At 39.4% G+C, this 23,733-nt stretch overlaps 1 protein-coding gene across 3 annotated transcripts in view; it reads left to right on the top strand.

Moving 5' to 3' along the window:
- The first annotated feature begins 456 nt into the window (after positions 1 to 456).
- Positions 457 to 23,733, top strand: part of SLC12A6 (solute carrier family 12 member 6) — a 92,883-nt gene continuing 69,606 nt past the window's right edge. The window contains exon 1 of one of the 3 annotated variants that reach the window (XM_027869968.1): positions 457 to 2,057. In XM_027869968.1, the coding sequence (XP_027725769.1) occupies positions 1,787 to 2,057 (271 nt within the window). In that variant the 5' untranslated portion in view covers positions 457 to 1,786. Of the gene's footprint in view, positions 2,058 to 21,612; positions 21,871 to 23,733 lie in introns of those variants that run through there. The other 2 variants (XM_027869966.1, XM_027869967.1) reach the window with 2 other exon arrangements.

Below are 23,733 nucleotides of genomic sequence, written 5' to 3'. Positions count from 1 at the left end.
TGCCACTCACCCCGCCCCTCATTTCCCCGCCTCCAAACAAGTTCACAATTCTTTTCCGGGACTCCACTACTCCCACTTCTCTCAAGTCACAGCTATGCCCACACCCACCCACCACGGGGGCACAGGGAGCAGGATCCGGCAGTACGCTCGCTAGTGGGCGCACCGAGAACGGCCCGGAGTCGCGAAGCCTCAGTGACGGGTGACGGGGCGGAAGTGCACCAACCGCAGGCCGGCCGGGACTGGGGCGGGGCGCGGCTCCCAAGACCTTTCCTCTCTTCTGAATGTTTTCCGCCGCCCCGCCGCACACTCTGTCCCAGCCCGTTAGCCTCGAACTGGAGTCGTGTGAGGGCAGGGGGTGCGGTGGAGAGGCTTCGGCGGCTCGAGCCTAAGTGAGCGTGGGGGAGGAGGGGGAACGACTTCGCGGATGGCGACAAGGAGGGCGGAGCTCCGGTGGAAGGCTGCGCGCGCCCCTCTCCCCACTTAGTTCCCCCCCTCTCCCCTGGCGCGTCAGATGCGCCAAGCCCCGCCTCCTTGGCCCTAATTTGCCGCGGCTGAAACAGTTACCCGTCTAGTAAACAACCGCTGCGCGCGCATCCCACATCAGCTGGACTCCTGTGATCTCAGCACCTGATAGAAAGATCCTCCTCTTGTTCCTCTTCCTCCTCCCCCTCCTCCTCCTCTTCGCCCTTTCCTACATCCTTGCCTCTCTTGGAACCGGGGGACAACCTGCATTGTCATCTCCTCCTCTGCCCGAGACCCGAAGGGACACGCAACGACCGTGTCTGCCGGAGGAAGGCTGGCGAGGGGCTGAGCTGTGCCAGGGCCCTGGTAGGGGGAGGAAGTCTCCTGGGAGAGGAAGGGGGCCCTGTCCTATCACCAGCAGGAGAAACCCAGTGAGTGACCAGTCGGCGGGCTCGACTGACGACTGGGGACGATCTACCTGCCACATCCTTGAGCCGCAGCCTGGGCTGGGTCTGTCCACTAGCTTTTCTCTACTAGACCCCAGTGTGACCTCGCTGCCAGGAGAACAACGGGCAGGCTGTCCCCGCACGCCCCCCTGCAGCTGGGCACCTCTGGAATCCTCTTAGCTCCTTGGCCCCGTCTTCCTCATCCATTCCTCCTCCTCCTCCTTCACAGCCTCTCCCATCCATCTACTTCACCTCCTCCATCGAAGTGGTGTGGGATATTTTTCCCGTTATGCATGCGCATCTTTTTCACCAGACCCAAGTGGATTATCTGCCTCAAAAACGTCGGGTGTCGGTGCACACGCCTCCTCCCTGCCAGACCTGTGGGGTATTCACCTGATACACAACAGGTGGTTGGGTGCTTACCTTTTGGTAACCAGATCCATGCTATGTTCACCTGATAACGGTGGTCCTGCACGTTTCTTCCGCAACTAGAACCCTGGGATACTCACCTGATAAACGACTACCTCAGCCAGAACCTGGGGAGAGCGAGGGGGGAGAAGGGTAGTGTCACTTACCTAACCAGAGACTATGGCTGTGAGCCTTCATCATAGGGCCAAGGGAGCTCTCTAGATATCTACTCGTTCTGAAGGAACGAAGTTCCACACAGTTGGTGTTCTTTTTTCTCCTAGTGATTTGTGTCTTTGTAGTGCTCTGGGACAGTTTTCTGATTAGGAATATTCTTATTTTGGTTGATTTGTGTTTGATTCAAGGATTGAGTTTATTATTACTAACCTCAAGATTAAAAGTAATCTGCATAGGAGGAAGGATTTTTTTGTTTTGTTTTGTTTTGCTGTTTTCTTGTTCTTTAAAAAAAAAAAATGCATCCTCCAGAAACCACCACCAAGATGGCTTCGGTTCGGTTTATGGTGACACCAACAAAGATCGATGACATTCCAGGTTTGTCAGACACCAGCCCGGACCTCAGCTCTCGTTCCAGTTCCCGTGTTCGGTTTAGCTCCCGGGAAAGTGTGCCTGAAACCAGCCGTAGCGAGCCGATGAGTGAAATGTCAGGGGCAACCACCTCACTGGCAACTATAGCTGTGGATCCAGCCAGTGACCGGACCTCCAATCCCCGAGATGTTACAGAAGGTAAGTGAAAGAACAACTGAGAAGAATACATTTGTAGCTACCCTGTTCACCCAGGATACTAACCAACTGCGAAGAAATTTTCCATTAAGTAGTATTTAGGTGAGATTGATACTTTTTTTTTTTTAACAGAACCATAGAAAGCCTTCATTGTAAAGGAAATATGGAGCTTTGACGCTATTGGCCTTGTGGGTATAAGTATCTAACTAAATGAAATGCTTCTGTTCATGTAGCAAACTGTTTTGAGTATCTTATTTTTCTCAAGAGTAAATGAAATGATATTTCTGTTTTCTGCTTAAGAAAAGATAGCTATTAGCTAATTTTTCGTTATTATCCCAAAGAATGCTTGGTTGTGAAATACAGGAGGTTGTACTTGGCTTTAGGATCTGTTAAGCAGTGATCATATTTTGGATTTATAAGGTGCCTTTCCTCCAGAGGGTTCAGAATGTTATTATATAGTATAGTATCATTTATCTTCCAGTATCCTTTCTAAGTAGTTCTTATTTTCCAGAAAGGCTGAAATGCAAAGTGCTTGCACAAGGTCATGTAGGATTACAGATGATAGTGGTTGTTGCTCAATTCTAGATCAGTTGTTTCTCAAAGCAGAGAATTCTGAAGGGATTGTAGAAACTTATTTCCAAACAACCTCTTTCTCTTTAAATACCAGATGAACCTTACTGACTTTCCTCCCTTCTCCTAGTAGTGCACAGGCCATATACAGCTTGGACTTGACAGGTCTTTCTTCTTCCTAACATAGTATTATGGGTCATACTGCCTTGTTTTTTTCTTATTTGTTATAGGGGAAAGGAGTGAAGAAGGAAGTGAAAATGACATGAGGTTACGGTAGTGCTAAAAAATAAAAGTTATAGACTAGAAAAGTTTGAGAACCACTGTGCTATGCTGCCTGGGTTTCCATTGTTTGTTGTACATTAATTAGATTGGAGCTTTCTGGTGAAGTTTCTTTAAGTTTCTTAAAGAAAGCTGTTGTGCTGGGTTTTTTTTAAATAGTTCTTACTTTTAAAAATCTTTTACTGTAATTGAATCATAGGCACCAGTCACCCAGTTGAATTGTGTAAACTTCTGAAAGAGGAGCTGTTTTTATCATTTTTTGTATTCAGAAATGTTACTCTGAAAAAAAGATGGGGGAATGATTTTACTTCTTAATTCTCTAGGTTTTTTTTTTCCTCTTCTCTAAACAAGAGAAGGTTGGTTTATTTCAATCATAGAATTTGCTTATCCTTGATTTACTCAGTTTCTATGGGGATGTTACAGTTAGGGCTTGATAATTTTGAACAATAAAATGTAAGATTTAGACACTGTAATAAAGTGTTTGAAATCAGCTACCTAAGGGAATTCACATTATTAGTTTTTTAAAATGTATTTTGTATTGTTTCTTTGTTTTTATCCATCATACTGTATTTAGGTTTGTAAGTCTAAATAAGGGAACTTTTGTGAGCTTACAAAGGGTGCTCAATAAAGTTTGAATATATCTTGTAACTGAAGTAAAATGCTTATTTACTGTGTATCTGAGTGTTGAATTTACATTCCATATTTTTATCAGTAGCATTATAAAGTATAACTATCACCTTAATTGGATATTTTTTCAGTAGTTTGTCATTCTTGCAGAACTAGATCTTTTTCAGGATGCTGTTGTTATCCCAGCTTTGAATGTTCGTTAACAGTACATGTGATTGGTTGCATATTATGAATGCAGAATTAGAAAAATGGATAAGTGACACCCAAATCACACTCCAGTGTCAGTATGGAATTTATACATCACTCTCTTTGACAGTATTTCATTGTAATGTCAGTCATCCCAGTTTACTCAGATATAAGAGGAATTACCCTGCTCTGTGTCTTTGAAATGTGTGAAAAATCTAATGATTAGATTTTTGTTTTCTCCTTTTTCCCCCGAACACTAGCTTTTTATTTTCTCTAACAATTTTTTTCTTCATTCATGGGGATCTTTATTGTGACAGTGACCCAGTACAAATTTTCCTACTTACTTGAATGTCCTATGTGTATTCTTCAAGGTGGTAGTGGAGTAAATAAAGTAAAAAATCTAACACTATCCTTGGGTCTGTAGCTAGACAAAACTTGGTATAAAAGTCACCAAACATTTATTAATTACCTGGTGTATGCAAAGCACTGTGTGGTGCATAGGGGAAATACAAAGTTTTCATAAACTATGTTACTTTCCTCATGGAGCTTAGAGTCTGGTAGGGGAATATGACATCTACAGTGTCGACAATACAAAGTAATACATGATAGACTACGTGCTGCGGAGGAGATAGCTGTCTCTAGAGTAAGGAACAATTGGTGTCAAGTCCCAGTTCTGACATACAGTGACTTTGTGAATTGGGCCAAGTCATTTAACTAATCAGTGTCTCAAGCAACTGTCTAAAATAATAAGTTGAATGACATTTGCAAGTTTGTATTAGTAAAGAGAATATTCCCTGTATCTGTAAAATCTCAGATTAAAACCGAAACTGCAACATAAGATACATGCATAAAAAAGGTATAGATGAAGGACTATCTGAGGTCCTTCAGGAAGGAAAGGTCATTAATAACTGGAATGTTCAGATGTAGTGTTTGAGTTGGGCTTTAATCAAAGAGAGCGGGACAGAAGTAAGATAATCCCAGATTCAGGGAATGGTGTGAAGAAAGTCAAGGAGACATAAAAATACAAGGGATGGCAAGTAGTCTAGTTTGGCTAGAGCTTAGAATGTGTGTGGGGGAGCAATATAAGAAAAGGCAAGGAAGATAGGGTTACCATATTTTGAATAGCCTTTGGTGCCAGACCATTGAATCACAGCTATATTTCTATCACCTACCAGCTATATGCGACCTCAATAAAGGATCTTAGCACACCTAAATTTTACTTTCCTCAGCTATAAAATAGGGATAATTGCACTTGGGTTAACTACCTTAGACATTAGTTTTGTAGATCAAATGAGATCATATGTGCTGCATGGTAGAATTTTTTTTTTTACTGTTTTTTCAATTAATAAAGTTCTATTTTCTCTCAGACCTACCTCCCCCCTAACAAAAAAGAAAGAAAAAAACCTTTGTAATAGATATGAATAGACAATAAAAACAAATTCCTCCATGGCTATGTTCAAAAAAATATTTCTTCTGCACCTGGAACCTATCAATTTCTCTGTCAGGAGATGGGTAGGAGACGGCATGCTTCATAAGCGGTTCTCTGGAATCATGCGTTGGTTACTGCATTGATCAGAATTCTTAAGTCTTTCAAAGTTTTTTGTCTTTACAGTGATCTTGGTAGACTTTAAAGCACTATAAATGTAAGTTGCTGTATTCTTTATTAACCTCAATAACCTCTTAACTCCCTCCATATCAACTAAAATCTATTTTTTTTTAATTCTGTGGATTTTTCTTACCCTTTTTACTTCCTTGATTCTTCCATTGCTCTGTCATTGGTAGGATTCTATCTCTTTCCCATAAATTTATTTTTATTTATTTATTTATTGTTATTAATAAATTTATTTATTTTTAGTTTTCAACATTTACTTCCACAAGATTTAAGTTCCAAATTTTCACCCCCATCTCGCCCCTCCCCCCGCCCCAAGATATCATGCATTCTGAATACCCCTTCCCCTAGTCTGCCTTCCCTTCTATCTCTTCCCCCCTTCTCTTATCCCCTTCCTCTTCTATTTTCCTGTAGGGCAAGATAGATTTCTGTACCCCATTTCCTGTATTTCTTATTTCCCAGTTGCATGTGAAAACATTTTTTTTAAACATGTGTTTTTAAAACTTTGGGTTCCAAATTTTCTCCCTTCCTCCTTCCCCACCCACCCTCATTGAAAAGGCAAGCAATTCAATACAGGTTATATATGTGCAGTTATGCAAAACACTTCCATAGTAGACATGCTGTGAAAAACTAACTCTATTTCCCTTAATCCTATCCCCCCCAATTTATTCTATTCTTTCTTTTGACCCTGTCCCTCCTCAGAAGTATTTGCTTCTGATTACCCTCTTTCCCAGTCTGCCCTCCTCTCTATCATCCCCCTACTTTCTTGTCTCCTTCCCCCCCCATTTTTCTATAGGGTAAGACAGATTTCCGTACCCAGTTGAGTGTGTATGTTATTCCCTCCTTAAGTCAAATCCTATGAGAATAAGATTCACTCATTCCCTCTCACCTTTCCCTGTTTCCCCTCCACTGTAAGAGCCTTTTCTTTTCTGTTTTTTTGTGAGATAATTTACCCCATTCTACCTCTTCCTTTCTCCTTCTCTTAGTATAATCCTCTCTCACCCCTTAATTTTATTCTCCAGATATGACCCCTTCATCTTCAACTCACCCTGTGCCCTCTATCTATCTATATATCTATATACATACATATAGTTTTTTTCCCTCCAACTACCCTAATACTTACAAAGGTCTCATGAGTTAGAAATATCATCTTTCCATGCAGGAATATAAACAGTTCAACCTTAATAAGTCTTTTATGATTTCTCTTTCCTGTTTACCTCTTCATGTTCCACTTGAGTCTTGTATCCGAAAGTCAAATTTTCTATTCAACTCTGGTCTTTTCATCAAGAAAGCTTGAAAGTCCTCTATTTCACTGAATGACCATTTTTCCCCCTGCAGGATTATACTCAGTTTTGCTGGGTAGGTGATTCTTGGTTGTAATCCTATCTCCTTTGCCCTCCGGAATATTATATTCCATGCCCTGTGGTCCCTTAATGTAGAAGCTGCTAAATCTTGTGTTATCCTGATTGTGTTTCCACAATACTTGAATTGTTTCTTTCTGGCTGCTTGTAATATTTTCTCCTTGACCTGGGAACTCTGGAATTTGGTGACATCTTTCCCATAAATTTCACACTTTCATAAAAAATTTCTTCTGTGATAGAACTTCCCTATCTACAATTCCAGTTGCTGGGAAGAGCAGCTTACTCATATTTGCCTTATGTACTTATTTTTGAGTTGCAGGTAAAATTTTTAGTGTTCATCCCTATATCTTAATTTTTTATCTTGCTGTTATCCTTCTGAGTAGATGTTTCAGTATCTTTATGTTTTAACTACAGGCACTTGTATTCTATCATGCTCCTATTTTAATTCAGTTGAATAAATATTTATTAAGTGTGTTATATGCAAGGCACTGAGGACCAAAAGGAAATAGGCCCTGTGCTCAAGGAGTCTATATTTTGTTGGGAATGCATCATATATGCAGATAAGAAAATACAAGATCATTCTAGGTTGAAGAGAATGTTAAGAACTGGGGAGATCAGGGATGATTTCAGGAGTTGAAACTCTGAAGCAGGACAAGTATTCTGATAGGTAGGGATGAGGGCATTCTAGGCAGGGGGATGGCTGATGTGTGTGACCAGAAGCAGGAAATAAAATAACAAGGTCCAGGAACAGTTTAGCTGAATGTATCATTTGTGGAAGGGGCCTAGTGTAAAGAATAGCTAGTAAGACAGAATGAATGAAGCCAGATTATGGAAGACTTTAAATGTCGGGCTAAGGAGTGTATATTTTATCCCATAGGCACTTGGCAACCAACTGGAGTATTTTGAGCAGAAGAGCAATATGGGCGAACCTATACACTTAGGAAGATTTTTTTGGGGGGTGCAGCTGTATTGTATATGAATTGGAGAGCACACAGAATGAAAGCAGGGGAACCAATTAGAAGCATGTTAAAGCTGTACAGTCAGGATATGATGAGAACCTAAACTATAGTGGTGGCTGTGACAAAGGAAAGTGATATAAGAGATGTTGATGAGATATAATTGACAACTCACGTGGTAAGTGATTAGATATGAGGGAGAGGAAAGAATTGAGCTGATTTCAGGATTATGAACCTAGATGACTGGGAGGATGGTGGTGCTCCTAACAGAACAGGAATATCTGGAGGAAAGGCAGATTGAGGGCACCAGATAATTTTGTTTCACACATGCTAAGCTTAAGGTGCCCAAGGGGTGACCAGGTGGAAATATCCAACATTGAGTTGATTATGCATAAGTGGAGTACAGTAAAGAGAGAAGGACTGAATTTTAGAGATTTTCTGAGTTACCTGCATAGAGATGATCTTTGAACTCATAGGAGCTAATGAGATCTCCAAGAAAGAGATAGTAAAGACAGAAGACAAGATCATAAAGACAGGAGAGTCTAGGACAAACCCTGGGAAACACTGAAGGGAGAAAAGGAGATGGATTATGAGCCAGCAAAAAAGCCTGCGGAGTAGCCAGATAGGTAGAAGGATAGGAAGAGAGTTCTGTCAGAAACTGAGGGAGGAGAGAGGGGATATCAGGGTCAATTGAGGATTTTATCACATTTGTGTTAGTGGGGATAGAGATTGAAGGTGATCAGGATGGGGGATAATCAATGAGGCAAACTCCTGGAGGAGATGGGAGGAGATTGGAATTCAGGACTTAGGACTCTGGTATAGTAGTAAGCCTATAGGAGAAGGCCCACCTCTTCTTCAGAAAGGAACAAAGGATAGGTGGAGATGTAAGGGGTTTTAAGGTATTGAGTGGGGAAGAGAAAATCCACCTTGGATCTCTTTTGTTTTCTCAGTAAAGTAAGAAGAGAAGACATCTTTCACGTATTTCTCAACCCCTTGCAGTGTGGCTTCTGACCTCACCACTTAACTAAAACTACTGTCTCCAAAGTTAATAGTGATCTCTTAATAACCATATCCAATGTTTTGTTTTCTGAGTTTTCATCCTTCTTGACCTCTCTGTAGCATATGACAGTGTCTACTACTTCTCAATTTTCATTTCTTGATTACCATCCATGTGTCATCCCCTAATTTTGGGAGTCCCCAGGGTTCTCTATACTCACCTATCTTCCCTTTTTGTTCTCGTTCTCTAGTTCTCTCTCTCTCTCCCCCTCTCCCTCCCCCCTCCCTCTTTCCCCCCCTCCCTCTAACTCCCTCCCTCTCTCCCCCTCTCACTTCCTTCCTCCCTTTCTTCCCCTTCCTCCTCCCTCCCTATCAGCTTCCATGAATTCAATTATGATCATTTTGCAGATCTGTATATCCATTCCTGGTCTCTTATTTGAGCTCCAATCATACATTACCAGTTGCCTATTGGCAATTTTCAACTGGACCCATAAGCACCTCATACTCAACATGGCCAAAATAGACAAATGATAGAAATATAGGCATATATGTTTCCCAGAACCCTCCTGTCTTTCTAACTTTCCTGCTTCCATGGAGGGCTAGCACTATTCTTCTAGTCACAAGGACTCTCCCTTACCATCTGTATTTAACCAATGCCAAATGTTGTCCATTTCTGTCTCCTTAATATCACTCATATCTATTCCCTTCTCATTGTTCACATGCTAGTCACCATAGTTCTGGCTTTTATCACCTTTACCTGGACTATTTTGATAGCCTTTTAATTGGTCTCCCTGCTTTCAGCTTCTCCTCTCTTTAATCCATACTCCATATAACTGCTAAAGTGATGGAAGTAAAGCGCAGGAAGCTCCAATGGCTGATTGTTTCTTGTAACAATTTATTAATAACTTTAATGATTAACATCTGTATAGTGTTAACTATGTGCCAGGCACTATGCTAAGAACTTTTTATAAATATTATCCCATTTGATCATCACAATAACTCTGGGAAATAGGTATTATTATTATCCCCATTTTACAGATGAAACTGAGGCAAACAGAGGTTAAGTGATTTGCCCAGGATCACACAACTAGTAAGTATCTGAGGTCATATTTGAACTCAGGTCTTCTTGATTTCAGGCCTGGTGCTCTATTCACTGTACCTCCAACCTGCCCAAATACAAAGTCCTCTGTTTGAATCTCTTCATCATCTGGTCCAGCCTACCTTTACAAACTTATTGCACCCTCCTCTCCAGACATTTTGCAAACCAGCCAAACTATACTACTTGCCATTCCTTACACATGACATTCTACCTCCTGTTTCTATGCCTTTCTTAAATTAAATTTATTTTTTTACAATGATAATCTGCCTTCTCTGTCTTCCACCTACTTCTTTACTCCATTGAGAAAGAAAGAAAAAACAAAACCCTTGTTATAAACATCTGGAGTCAAACCAAACAAATTCCCCTACTGGTCAGGCCAAAAAAACAAAACACACACACACACACACACACACACACACACACACACACACACACACCTCTCAATTTTCACTCTGAGTACATTACCTCTCTATCACAAGATGGGTAGTGTGTTTCATCATGAATTCTCTGGAATTATGGTTGGTTCTTGCATTGAATAGACTTCCTAAGTCTATCCAAGTTGCTTGTCTTTTCACTATTCTTATAGTATAAATTTTCCTCTTGATTCTGCTCATTTCACTTTGCATCAGTTTATGTAAATCTTCTCAGGTTTCTCTCAAACCACTGCCTTCATTATTTCTTTTAGCACAGAAATATCCCATCACACTCATAAAATATAACTTGTTCCACCATTCCCCAACTGATAGGCACCCTCTCCATTTTAATTTCTTTGCTACCACAAAAAAGAGTTGCTGGTAATATTTTTGTACATCCTTTGTTTTGGTTAGGACTAACCTTTCCTTTACTCTGCCCTCTCTCTCATTCCAGTCCCCCTCCTGCCCTTTTTCTTTTTTATCTCCTGTTTCCTTTTTGAGCAAAATGTATTTCTGTACCCAATTGTTTGTATTCTTTCCTCCTTTGTCCACTTAGAGTGTCACCTATTTCCCCTACTTTTTCCTCATTGTATTGACTTTTACTTTTATACTCTGATTATGTGAGATAACTTTCCATAACCTTCCTCTTCCTTTCTCCTCCTAATATATTCCTTATCCTCTCCTTTTCCATTCTTCTTTTAAGATCATCAAACATAACAGAACCACTCCCACATTCTCTAATTAGATTCCTGTGACCCTTTAGGATCATACAGGGTGCTGAAGGGACACATATTCCCATATTAGAGTATGAACAGTTTATCTTTGCTTCATCCTTTTTCATTGTTTGCTCTTGATTACTTTTTTATGTTTCTCTTTACTCCTGTGTTTGCTCTTTAAAGTTTCTGTGTAGCTCTGCTCTTTACATCATGAATATGTAGAGTCTTCTGTTTCATTAAAGGTTCATTTTCCCACCTGTAGAATTATACTCAGTTTGTCTGGGTAAGTTATTTTTGGTTGTAAATCAATTCCTTTACCTTCTGGAATATTGTATTCCCAGCTCTCCACTCCTTTATTGTTGTGACTGCTAAATTTTTTGTTATTCTGACTGTGGCTCCTTGGTACTTAAAAAAAGTTTTAATTTTAGAGTTTCCTTCTTGAGATGACCAATTGATTCTGTTTCTACTTTGTCCTCTGGTTCTAAAAGATCTGGGCAGTTTTCTTTTATGATTTCTTGAAATGCAATGTCTAGGTTCTTTTGGGGGGCATGGCTTTCAGATAGTCTATTGATTTTTAAATTATTTCTCCTCAATGTGTTTTCCAGTTCAGTTGTTTTTACTATGAATATCTTATATTTTCTTCTTTTAGGCTTTTGACTTTATTTTAATATTTCTTGTTGTCTTATGGCATCATTATCTTCTGTTTGTTCCATTCTAATTTTCAAGGAGTCTCTTGACTAAGGTTTTATGTCATGATAAGCATTTAATTCCCTTTCCTATTCTTTCTTCCCTATCTCCCACTTCTTTCCAATTTTTTTCACCTCTAGCATTCTCATTTATAAAACATTTTAAACTCTTTTTTAAACTCTTCATTTATCTTAGGAATTTGAATTTAACTTGTGCCCAAACTGTATTTTTCTATGAGGCTCTGCCTGTAGATATTTTGAAGTTATCTTTTTCTGGGTTTCTGTTTTAAGTGACCCTGTCACCATAATAGCTTTTTAGGGTGAAATTCTTTTTTTTGTTTACTCATTCTTCTAGCAATTATTTCTTGATTTTGGGCTTTATATTAGGTCTTAGGTTTGCATACTTCTAGGAATGTCTGAGCTGACCTTTTGCCCTCTAAGTTCCTATTGCTGCTTTCTAGAGGTATTGATTATTGTGTTATTCCAGGAGCTCTGGGAAAGCTTAGGCTAGGGAAATGCAAGTTTTCAGGGTTCCCAAAGTGGCCTGATTCAGGACAAAGTCTGATCACTGCCCTCTTGGTCTGAGCTCTATAATTTCTTAACGTGGGTTTGGATCTGAGCAACTGACCTACCAGCCTTCACAGGTTGGGTTTGAAGTTACAGTAAACTGCTATTGAACTCAGCTCCTATCATCCAGCTAGAAAGCTCTGCAGGTTCAAAGTTAAAGAACTCGAATGTTCTTTGGTCTAGGATTCCTGCCCCGGTCATTGCACTGCAGGCTTCAGAATGGGCTAGAAGCTGGAACTGAAACTACTTTCTGCTCCTAGAGGTCAGAGCCACACAGCTGCTGCTTGATTTTATACTTGCTCCTTGCTCAGTAAACAGCCTAGGGCTGCAACCACTTCTTAACTCTGGAATGCTTACCACTATGTGCAGATCCCCTTCCTTAGTCCACTCTGTATCTATGACCTGGAACTGAGTTTCAGTTTCTTTATCTGTTAAATGGAGATAATGGTAGTACGGACCTCAGTTGCTGTTGTGAGGATCAAATGAGATAATTCACTAAAAAGAGTTTTATAAACCTTGAAATGCTGTGTAAATGTCAGTTGTCATTCTTATTATTAGGTATCTCATATTCTCATCTTTTTTGTCCAAGGACAATTCACTATCCTAAAATTTTTCTCTTACATTTAATATTCTTCAGATAATTGTACCGGTGAATAGGAAAAAGACCCTGGTTGTTTTGTTTGTTTTGTTTTTTAGTGAATAACAGTATTAAGATCTAAGTTGATCATCTTTAGATTCACTGAAAGCATCTTCAGAACTGCAATAGCACACAGGATGCCAGGATGACATCTACCGTGTCCTATTCCCATGTGGTTTTAATTTCTTCCAGTAGGCCTCTGTATTTTGAAACATTTTGTTCCATCTGGTTTGTTGAGTATGTATACTCAGTATGACAACATGTATTGAAAATATTGTTCTTAAATTTTTATGGATCAATGTTATGTCTTGGTGGTTTGAAGTAATAATTATGTCTTTATTAGTGTTCAGCTTATTTTTTTGAGTTCTCATGGGTATTTTAGGATCTATATTTGTAGCAAAGAAAATTTTCTCTTATTTCATTGTCATTTATTAGTTAGTCCAAATCTGTGATTTCATCCTTTCTTACTTTACAACAAAACTGATCGATGAAAAAACATTCCTCCCCACCACTCACAAACTGGCTATCCCAAGAAGATTAGTACGAAGCTTCTAACTAAGCCAAATCTGCCATTACTTTTTCCTGTTTTTCCCAGCTTACTTACTTTGATATCAAGCTTTTCAGTTCTAGTGATCTATGTGTCATTCAATTTATCACCATCAGAATTCTCATGTTGTGAACTGATTTGAATAGTTCTTGCAATAAAGGAATCAAAGACAAATCCCTTATTCTTCTCCCTTTCTTTTTCAACCAGTTACTGTGATGCTTCCTCAAGAACTATTTGAAGGGGTGGCTAGGTGGCACAGCGGATAGAACACCGGTTCTGGAGTCAGGAAAACCTGAATTCAAACCTAGCCTTAGATACTTGATCACTTGATACTAGCCGTTTGACTCTGGGCAAGTCACTTAACCCTAACTACCTCACAAAAAAATTTAAAAAAAGAGCTATTTGAGCTTTAATCAATCCATTCCTTTAACATTTTGACTTGCCTTTCTTATCAGATTTTTCTTTGCTTTGCTCTTTCCAATTAGAAACATTTGTAATAAGTATATGGGGCAGCTAGGTGGCACAGTGGATAAAAGCAGTAGGCCTGGAGTCAGGAAGACCTGAGTTCAAATTTGGCCTCACACACTTACTAGCTGTTTGACCTGGGGCAAGGCACTTAACTCTGTTTGCCTTAGTTTCCTCATCCGTAAAATAAGCTGCAGAAGAAATGACAAATTACTCCAGTATCTTTGCCAAGAAAACCCCAAATTGGGTCACGAAGAGTTGAAACAAGACAAGAACAAATACTAAGTTTGGGTTTTTAGTAGTAGTTTCACTCTCTCTCCAAACTAAGTTATCTAGATATGATGATGACTTCATTTTGTAATGATGACTTACATTGTGTAATCTGTACAGTGCCTACTATGTCGTGGGTATTGAGTTAACATTAAAGAATTATTTAGCTACTTTTATTCTAAAATTAATGTTCATGTATTATATGCAAAATCACTAGCTATAAAGAGGTACTTTACACAATGTTTTTGTTCTGTATGGATAGGTTAAGGTTAGTCAAATGGAAGAAACCTAGTTTTGGATTCTCTTTACTTTGCATTTTATTTTTTAAGAAATATGTCCTTAGTTTTGACAATGTTGCATAATAGTTGCTTATTACCATAAACTACTTGCTGTATTTACTAGCTTCCTGTTTTTGGTGCAGCAAATATTTTAGAAAAGGGGTCTCAAATGTCATGCTTCAGTACACAAGCTGGCTGTTTGCAGCATTTGAAAGGAATTTTAGCCTCAATGTTAGTATTGTGCTACTTTTCAGTGTCAGTAGGGGACAAGTTTAGGGATCATAATGCTTTTACAGAAAAATCTGAATAACTGGGACTTGTTAGCTCAGCTCAAGTATCAGTGTTTAGCCACTATGACTCTTCATTGCCTTATAGCACTGCCTGGTTCTCATGAACAATTATATACACAACAGTATATATACAACAGCAGATGGAAAATCCTTCATGCCTTGGTGTATATATACTTGTGTGTATATATATATATATACACATATATATGTATATATTTGTATTTATATATATATATATATACACACACACACACACACATACACACACACACACACACACAGAAAAAAAGTGTTTATGAGTCTGAGTTGCTGTTAAAAATAATTATCTGGTAGCCAGCTTTCTGGTCCTTAGAGAACCAATCTGTAACTAGACCTGTACTCAAGGCCTTTCTAGCTTGCCAGAGCTTATGTTCTATTGGCATAACCTTTGAGAACCTCAGGGTCACACCCATGACACAGTGAAATGCTTACCAAAATGGCACTGGAATGAAGTAGAAAGTAACAATCTTACTCAGCTATCAAATTGTTCTTCCTTGAGCGGCTAGGTGGCACAGTGGATAGAGCACCAGCCCTGGAGTCAGGATGGACCTAAGTTGAAATCTGGTCTCAGACACTTGACACTTACTAACTGTGTGACCCTGGGCCTATTATTGCCTAGCAAAAAAAAAAAAAAAACAAACGAACAAAAGAAATCAAATTGTCCTTCCTAAAGTGAAGTTCTGACCATGTCACACCCCTTTTGAAGCCACTTCAGTGCCTACCACCTATCACTTCTGGAATCAAATAGAAAGTTCTCTGGTTTTTAAAGTTCTGCACAACCTGGCCCCTTCCTACCTTATCAATCTTTTTACACCTTACTCCCCTCCATTTACTGTGTGATCCAGTGATGCTGACTTCCTTGCTACCTCTGATACAGGATATTCCATCTCCTGACTCCAGGCATTTTCACTAGCTGTACTCCATGTCTAAAACTCTCTCCCTCTTCATTTCTTTCACTTGGCTTCCCTGGCTTCTTCAAGACAAAGCTAAAGTCCCACCTTCTGAAGAAACCTTTCCCAGTTCTCTTTAATCTTAATACCTTCCCTCTGAGATGATCTGAAATTTATCCCATATATGTCTTGATCATATATAGTTGTTTGCATGTTTTCTTCCCTATTACGATTGTGACCTTGGGAGCAAGGACTGCTTCCTTTCCCCCCTCCCCCACCTTTTGTATCCCCAAGTACTTAGCACAAATGCCTGGCTCGTAGTAGGTACTTAATAAATGCTTGTTGACTTAAGTTGGGGCTTTCTCCCTACCAAGCATTTCTATCCCACCAAAGTCTCTTCCTTTTCTTTATTAGAGGATTTGAGAGATTAGCTTGTGTTCTTAACAGAAAAACTTTCAAAGCACTGGGTTTTTACCATTACTAGGGTAGGAAAAATTGCAAAAGGATTTCCTGTGAATTGTATATGTAAGGAAAATCTCATTAGAAATAAATATTTTGTCTTTTATACCATATGTATTTTATACCATATAAATTATATCAATTTATGATTGTTGACATTCACTATGGTTCTGGGTGGTAATTTTAGTTTGTCTTGTTTCTGGATTAAGGCCAATAGCATCTTTTCAAGACTGGATGTCTCCAAACCTGTTCCTCCTCCTCATCATTATTTTTGTCAATTTATCCTATCATTCACTAGTACTCTCTGATACTGAAAACTTTGGTATTATTTTTGACTCTTTCCTCTTCCTCACCTTTCATATTCCCGTCAACTACCAAGATTGTTTCCATAGTCTCTGATATATTTGTCACCTGTTCTCTTCCTACTACCATTATAGTAGAAAGCCTCTGTTTCCACCTGCCCAGGGATATTCTATCAGATCATTCCACCTCTAATCTCTCACTACCTTTGTTTTCCTATTCTTTGACATTGTCATACAACTAACAAGATGGAAGTAGTTGTAGTGGGGTGGGGGGAACACACACACATTGCTACTAGACTTAGTTCATATTACTCTTGTGTTTAAAACTCATTACCAGCTCTTTATTGCTAGCCAAGTCAAGTTCTGACTGTTTAGCCTGGTCTTGGGAGGTCTGGTTTCACCCTACATTTTTAACCTTGTTTCTGATAGATAAAAGTTAATCTGATGATGGAGAGATTTTGTGCAGAAATTTACATTAAAACTCTAAGAAGAGCTTGCTAAGCAAATTAAATGCAAACAAATCAAATATACAAATAGCCTGCTCTAAGGTTGAATACCAACAATCTTGCCAAAGAGTACCTTCAGCAGTTGTTTTAAATTAATGAATGGGCTAATTATAAATCTGTGTGTTAAAGCATTTATACCTAAGATTTATGGTTTAGCTCTCCATTCTTCTATTAGTTATTTCAATTGAATATAATGAAATTTCATCTCTTTAAAAATATTCTAAAATTCTGATGTTATCCTAAGGTAAAGTGATAATCTCTATAATTAAAATAAATTTAGTTTATTATAATTATGGAATGGAAGGAAAAGGACAAAACACTGTTGGACTATTGCATCTTAAAGTCTCTTAAAGGTACCTTTTGTTTAAGGCCCAAGGAAAACAAGGAATAACTTATCTAGCTATCTTTTTTTCCTCTTATTTTAATCCAGTTTAGGTTTCCTAAAGAGGAAAGACTGAACTACTTGAGGACAGGGACTACCTTTCTTTGTATCCTCAGTGCCTGGCACACAGTAGACACTTAATGCTTGTGGACTTGAGGACACTGCTTTATACATTGTTATTGATCCAGGGGTAAGGAACCAGTGGCCTCAAGGCCACATGTGGCCTTCTAGGTCCTTGGGTGTAGCCTTTTGACTGAGTCCAAGTTCTGTGAATATTGAATTCAATCAAAGGGCCACACTGGAGGACCTAGAGGGCCATATGTGGCCTTGAGGCCACAGGTTCCCCACCTCTGTACATTTTTCAGTCATGTCCAGTTCTTCTGTGACCCCTTTTTGGGGTTTTCTTGGCAAAGATACTGGATACTCCAGCTCATTTTACAGATGAGGAAACTGAGGCAAACAGGGTTAAGTGACTTGCCCATGGTTACACAGCTCATAAGTATCAGAGGTCATATTTGAGTTTCCTGACTCCAGGCCCAGTGATCAATCCACTCATTATAAACTATAAAGTGTCATAAATAAATGTGACTTGTTATCTACTATGACAGATCTTAATGTATTAAAATATGAACAACTTGGTGGGCTCTATGGGAAAGTAGCCTATGTGCTGGTATCCATAGAATTTCCCATAGCTAATGTTCTGAATGGTATGGTTGGCATAGCCAAACAAGATTTTCAGTCATTTAAGTAATTTCAGTTACTTCCAAGATTGCCTAATTACAAAATGTTTGTGGGTTTCGATGGAGTTAATCCTGTGTTTTATGATTCAGGCTTATAATGTGAGAACAGGGTGGGGTTGAATGGGGAGTTTCCAGACCAATTTGGTGAGCTTACCTGGAGGTAAGCTTTAGAATCTTTGATGTCTATACCTCTCCCTATAGAGGGTGTGAACATACGTGTTGGCAAAAGAGAACTTCTCATTGTTTAGTGACTGAGTTACCCTAAAATGAATTGGTTGATTTGGAACCACCCTTTAAATAAAAGGTACCTTTAAAGGACTTTGAGATGGAACAATGCAACAGTGTTTTGTCCTTTTCCTTCCATTCCATAAATGAATCAGTTGATTTGGACTGTTGGAAGGGCTTGGAGCCACCCTTTTCTTCTGGCCTTTAAGAAGTAGGCTGCTTTTTTGCTTTTTCTTTTCCATCTTTCTTCTAAAATTTCTAGAGATAGAGCAAAACAATGTTACTGTCTGTTGAGAACAGGTAACAGAAGGGAGAATTCCTCTGCCCACCCCTACCCCCAGTTCTTAATGACTTGTTTAAGGCAGAAGTACAGGTGAGCTATTTGTGTGTGCTATATGTCCATGAAGCCTGAGTGTTCCTCCCTGCCTTTACCTTCTCCCTTTCTTAGCACAGGTCAGCAAAGAGATTGGATAAAGGTAGGTTTTTTAAATGCTTGGGGAACTGCCCTAAGTTGCTCAGTGAAGGAGACTCAGCGGCTTTTCCTCGCTTCAATCCACTTCTTCTGAGCTTGTGATTTCTTTCACAGAAGGAACAGAAATGAGTCGAGGCTTCCATATTTGGTCTGAGGTAGTTTTGTAAGCTTACAGAATACAACAAAGTTCATGTGTGTGTGTGTGTCTGTCTGTGTCTGTGTCTGTTTGTCTGTCTGTGTGTCTGTGTCTAGATGGTTCCAGCCCCCAAGTGAGTTTTATTGAACAAATAAATATCTCTTGTCTTTGAAGGGGGAAATCCTTTTTCTTTCTAATAAGTACACACAGTAATCAACTCAAATCAGCATTAATGGTCATTAGGGTTTATATGTGCATTTTAGATAACAGCAACTGTAAAAATAAAATAATTAGAGAAATCAAAATCCTTTCCCAGTGATGGCTTCAGCTTGTCTCACTTCATTTGGACAAGGGAAAAACAGAAAGTTAAAGGGTTCTTACTGGTGGCAAGAGAATTGGCTTCTCCCTGGAACAGGAGTTCTTAACCTGGGGTCCAAGGACTTTTTTGGGGGGGTGCGGCTAGGCAGTAGGGTTAAGTGACTTGCCCAGGGTCACACAGCTAGTAAGTGTCAAGTGTCCCAGGTCTAATTTGCACTCAGGTCCTCCTGACTCCAGGGCCGGTACTCTATCCACTGTGTCACCTAGCTGCCCCCAAGAACTTATTTTTTAAAAGATATTTTGATAACTGTTTCAATATATTTTGTTTCCTTTGTAATTCTGTGTGTTTTAAGCCTTTAGTCGTTTAAGAATCCTGCCCTGGAGGAGAGAAAACTATGAGAAGAGTCAGTACCTTGTGTTCTGCCAGCTCAGGTTGGAGTCAGCTGCACAGTTTATCACCATGTCTTCCCAACTTACACTTGCTGTAGTACCTCACTATGTTGCCTATGTTCCTCCCAGCTGATGGTGTCTTCCATAACATCAATGTGTTCTAGGGACTAAGAGGTTTTAATTTCCAAGAACAGTAATATTGACATAAACAAAAGTTGTTTCAGGTCCTCAATCAGGAAAAGGGTCCTGAGGCCAAAAAGTTTCAGAACCACTGCTCCACAGCAACTACTTGTTGCTCCTGGCATCCTTCTCCTCTTTCCCACAAACCTTTTCAACCTCAAGGTCTTGGGCAAAACCTTAAAACTTGGGGAATACTGGGTAAACTACCCACCAACAGACCTATTCCCATCCTCGACAAAACTTCCAAGTGCAATGCCACAATAGGCTTGGTAAAAAGATGGATTACACCTATGTAGACTCTAGGTTGGGATGGAAGTAGGGTTACACTTGCAATAAATCTCTCGCTACAAACCATTAATTGTCTTTTTGTTTTCCTTTCTAAAAACTCATGAACTCATTAATATCCTTATAGATGGCCGGTCTACAGGATAAGACACTGGAAATATTGTATTCAAAACTCATTTTCAAACCTTTGCCTATAAATTGTTATGCCAGTTGTAATAAATTAATCAAAACATTTGGCTTAATCTTAGTACACAATTACAGAAGGTATAAATAGGAAGATTACCAAGAGTGCATTTGGTTCCAGACTCTAAAGTTTAGTCCAAAGGTAAAACAGTTTAGTAACATAGACTTACAAATTGATGATAAACTTTTCTCTTTTCTATACAAAGTATACCCATTAAAAGTCTAAAATTTAAAACCTTTACATTTTCTGACTGCTCACTAGCATAAACTTGCAACTAAAGTGTAAACCAGAAGTTATTCCTTTTTTAATTCAATATGGGGTAGAACAGTATTGGCTTTTTCAAGCTGGAGGGCTTCTTCTTGCAGGTTTTTCAGATACAATATATTCCCAAATGCAAAGAATGCCTACTAATTAAACTTTAAGCTCAATTTATTGAGCATACCAGTCAAGGTGCAAAGAGCTGGTACTGGGTAATAGAGAAATCTGTCATAAACTAAAGATATGAACTTAGAAATTCCACAATTTCCTGAACACTTAGGTCAAGGATTGGCACCAATTATTTCTTTAACTAGGTGCTGAAGAAAGTTATGTACCTCTTAAAGAGGGAAATTTCCTTCCAACTGAAAACATGAGAAATTTAAACTCTTTGACAATATAAAACTGATCTGTGTACTTGTACTTTGAGGAAATATTTTTCATTCTGGATATACTGATCAAATTTGTAAGTTTATGGAGGGTAGGAACTGTATCTTAACTTTTTGTAAAATCTAATCCCCTCCCCCATCCTCAAATTCTAGCACAATAACTTTGTTCAACTCAAATTTTTTTTTGAGTGAATGAATTAATGATCTTGATGTAGTGGAGAGAACTAGACTGTGTTCAGGACACCTGGGTTCAGATTTTGCCTCTGACAGTTTACCTAGCTTGTGACCTCTGACTAGTTACTTTACCTCTGAAGCTTAATTTCCTGATCTACAAAACGGGGATTATAGTACTATCAACTTCACAGGGTTGTTTTGAGGAAAGTACTTTGTACCCTTGAAATGGTTTAATATGAGTTGTTGTCGTGATACTAACCAAACGAAAAATTCTGACAAGCCCTCCTTAAAATTTCAGTTCTGAGAGATATTAACAGACAAAATTAGGACCTATCTGGTAAATGTACAAGACATTCTTCTCTGAAAAGTAGACAAAGGGCATGAAGTAAACTACCTCTTCATTTTCCCATCCTGAAAGTTTTTGTGCGCAAAAATTGGTATCATGAGCCAAAGAGTGTAAACAACATTAAATCAGCTGTTGGACTGACTGTTTCACGAACCTTGCCCTGTCACCTGTTTTCAGGTAGCTCAGGGAAAGTAGCCGGTGTGGTCTCTGCAGTTCTTCTACTTAATGACAATAAGAGGTGGAGTGCTTAATCCATTTAAGTGACAGATAAACACGGCTGAAGGCGTGTCCTCTCATCTCCTCTCCGCCCCTCGGGTTGTAGGTCACATGAGCGGGGAGGACTTCCCCATTCCCAATCCCAATCTCTAGCAGTTATTATGCGAAGTCCTAAAGCCGGGCTAGCAGAGAAAAGTGGCCCTGGAAGAAGGGCAATAGGAAACCCAAAGCATCCGAAAAATCCGAGTTCGAAGAATGCCCCAGTTTACAGTGACTAAGGTAGAAGAAACAGAGGAGGGGGTAGCAGTTTTTGTCAGTCCAGAAGAGCCCAGCCTGGTAGAGGCGAAACCCCGGATTCAGGATCCCTGTGAACCAGGTGAGCAAGCGAAGAGGGAGTGGGGGAGCACACCCTTTTCGGGGTGGAGATCAAGGGTGGAGAGTTCCCAGGCTGCACATTGCATTGGGTACAGGATGCAGCTAAAATGTCAGTGGGAACTAAGACCCTTCTACCGTCGATCCGCATTAGGGGCACATAGAGGCTGTTGTCCTGTTTTTCATACTACTTATCTGTTGCTTCTCCAGATTTTTTCCTCGTTTTGTTTTTTTTTTGTTGTTTTTTTCTTCGCAAGATGTGTCCCACCTGCTTTGAGAATTTGGAACCAGTCATTAGCACCAGCATTCGTGATTTTCGCACACACAAAAATTGAAAAGAGCAGCTTGTGTGTTGATGTTGCATTTAATGTTGAAATTTTGCCCATAGACATTATCTAGTAACAACTTTAACCAAACTACATGAGGGCATTAAAACTTAACAGCTTATTAAAATATCACAGAGCATGGTTCAGTGGTTTACTACCTTGGACTTTGAAGCTGCCTGTGACTTTTAAAGTTACTTATATCTTTACTGGCTCGGTTTACCGATTGCTGAGTGTTGGAGGGAACAGCTAGCTAGTGAATTAGTTTAAACATTATTTGATGAAAGGACAGAAATGTAACAAATGCCGATTGTGGTGGCTGTACTTTATATAACAAAAGAGCTTAGTCAATATTTGATGAAGGCGATTGCCTCTGTTACTAATTTTTACTACAAATAGCAACTGTTCTTAACTATTGCTACAAAAAACAACTTCGTGACAGCCCCCTGTCAGATTTAAACCATTGCTTGACTGTACTTTGGTATTGAATATTCCCATTTAGAAGTATCTTAAAAGTTTGTGAATTTCCTAGAGTATCAAGACTTCTTCAAGGCAATGAGACAGATGATATAAATGGTTTTTCAAGGGCTTTTCCCGTTCTGTGATTACATGATTCTGATGTTTCATCTTTTAGTAAGCACCAGGACAATAATTGGATAGAATAGACAAGCATGGATAGGTTGTGACTTGCAGAGCAGGAGGGAATACACATGTCAAATCATAAACCCATTGGTATATTGGCTCAGCTGCCATAGAGTGTAATTGCTCACCTAGTTCTTATGGATTTTTGAAGACAGAGTTGTTCTGTTGTATCCAGCTTTTCTTGACCCCATGGACCATATGGCATGCCATTCTGATGTCATATCCTTTAGCATTTTAGCATGGTTCATGAGGTTTTCCTGGCAAAGATATTAGAATGGTTTGCCATTTCCTTCTCCAGTAGATCACCTTTTATCAATGCTCTCTACTATGACCTGTCCACCTTGGGTAACCTTGCAAGACATAGATTGTGGTTTCATTGAACTACACAAGCCCCTCCACCATGACAAGGCAGTGATCCAGGAGGGGCTCTTATAGAGAATATGGCTTAATCTTTTTCTGTTAGGAGAAAGACTAATGATAACTAACTCAGGTCAGTTATTATTGGAAATATGATGGAAGACATTAGGACCATTGGTCCAAGAGGTTACTCCCATTCCATTCAACATAGAATTCACTGAATAACCAGACAGAATGATAAACTTCAGGGCAGCTTTCATTTACTTTGTTTTGTTTTTGTTTTTTTGCTGGGCAATGGGGTTAAGTGACTTGTCACACAGCTAGGGAATGTTACGTGTCTGAGGCCAGATTTGAATTCTTGAGTCCTTCTGACTCCAGGGCTGGTGCTCTATCCATTGTGCTGCCTAGCTGTCCCAGCTTTCATCTACTTTGAAACTGAACCTGGTACTCTAGTATTTCAGTAAGAAGAAGCTGTCTTTCATACTTATGCTTAGCCTACACCTGACGAATTTGTTCTACCTTTAGATATTAACCCATTGCCACAA

This window comes from Vombatus ursinus, unplaced genomic scaffold, assembly GCF_900497805.2.
Source record: "Vombatus ursinus unplaced genomic scaffold, bare-nosed wombat genome assembly UNPS02014794.1, whole genome shotgun sequence".
Classification (NCBI taxonomy): domain Eukaryota; kingdom Metazoa; phylum Chordata; class Mammalia; order Diprotodontia; family Vombatidae; genus Vombatus; species Vombatus ursinus.
This window is presented reverse-complemented; position numbering and strand designations above follow the sequence as displayed.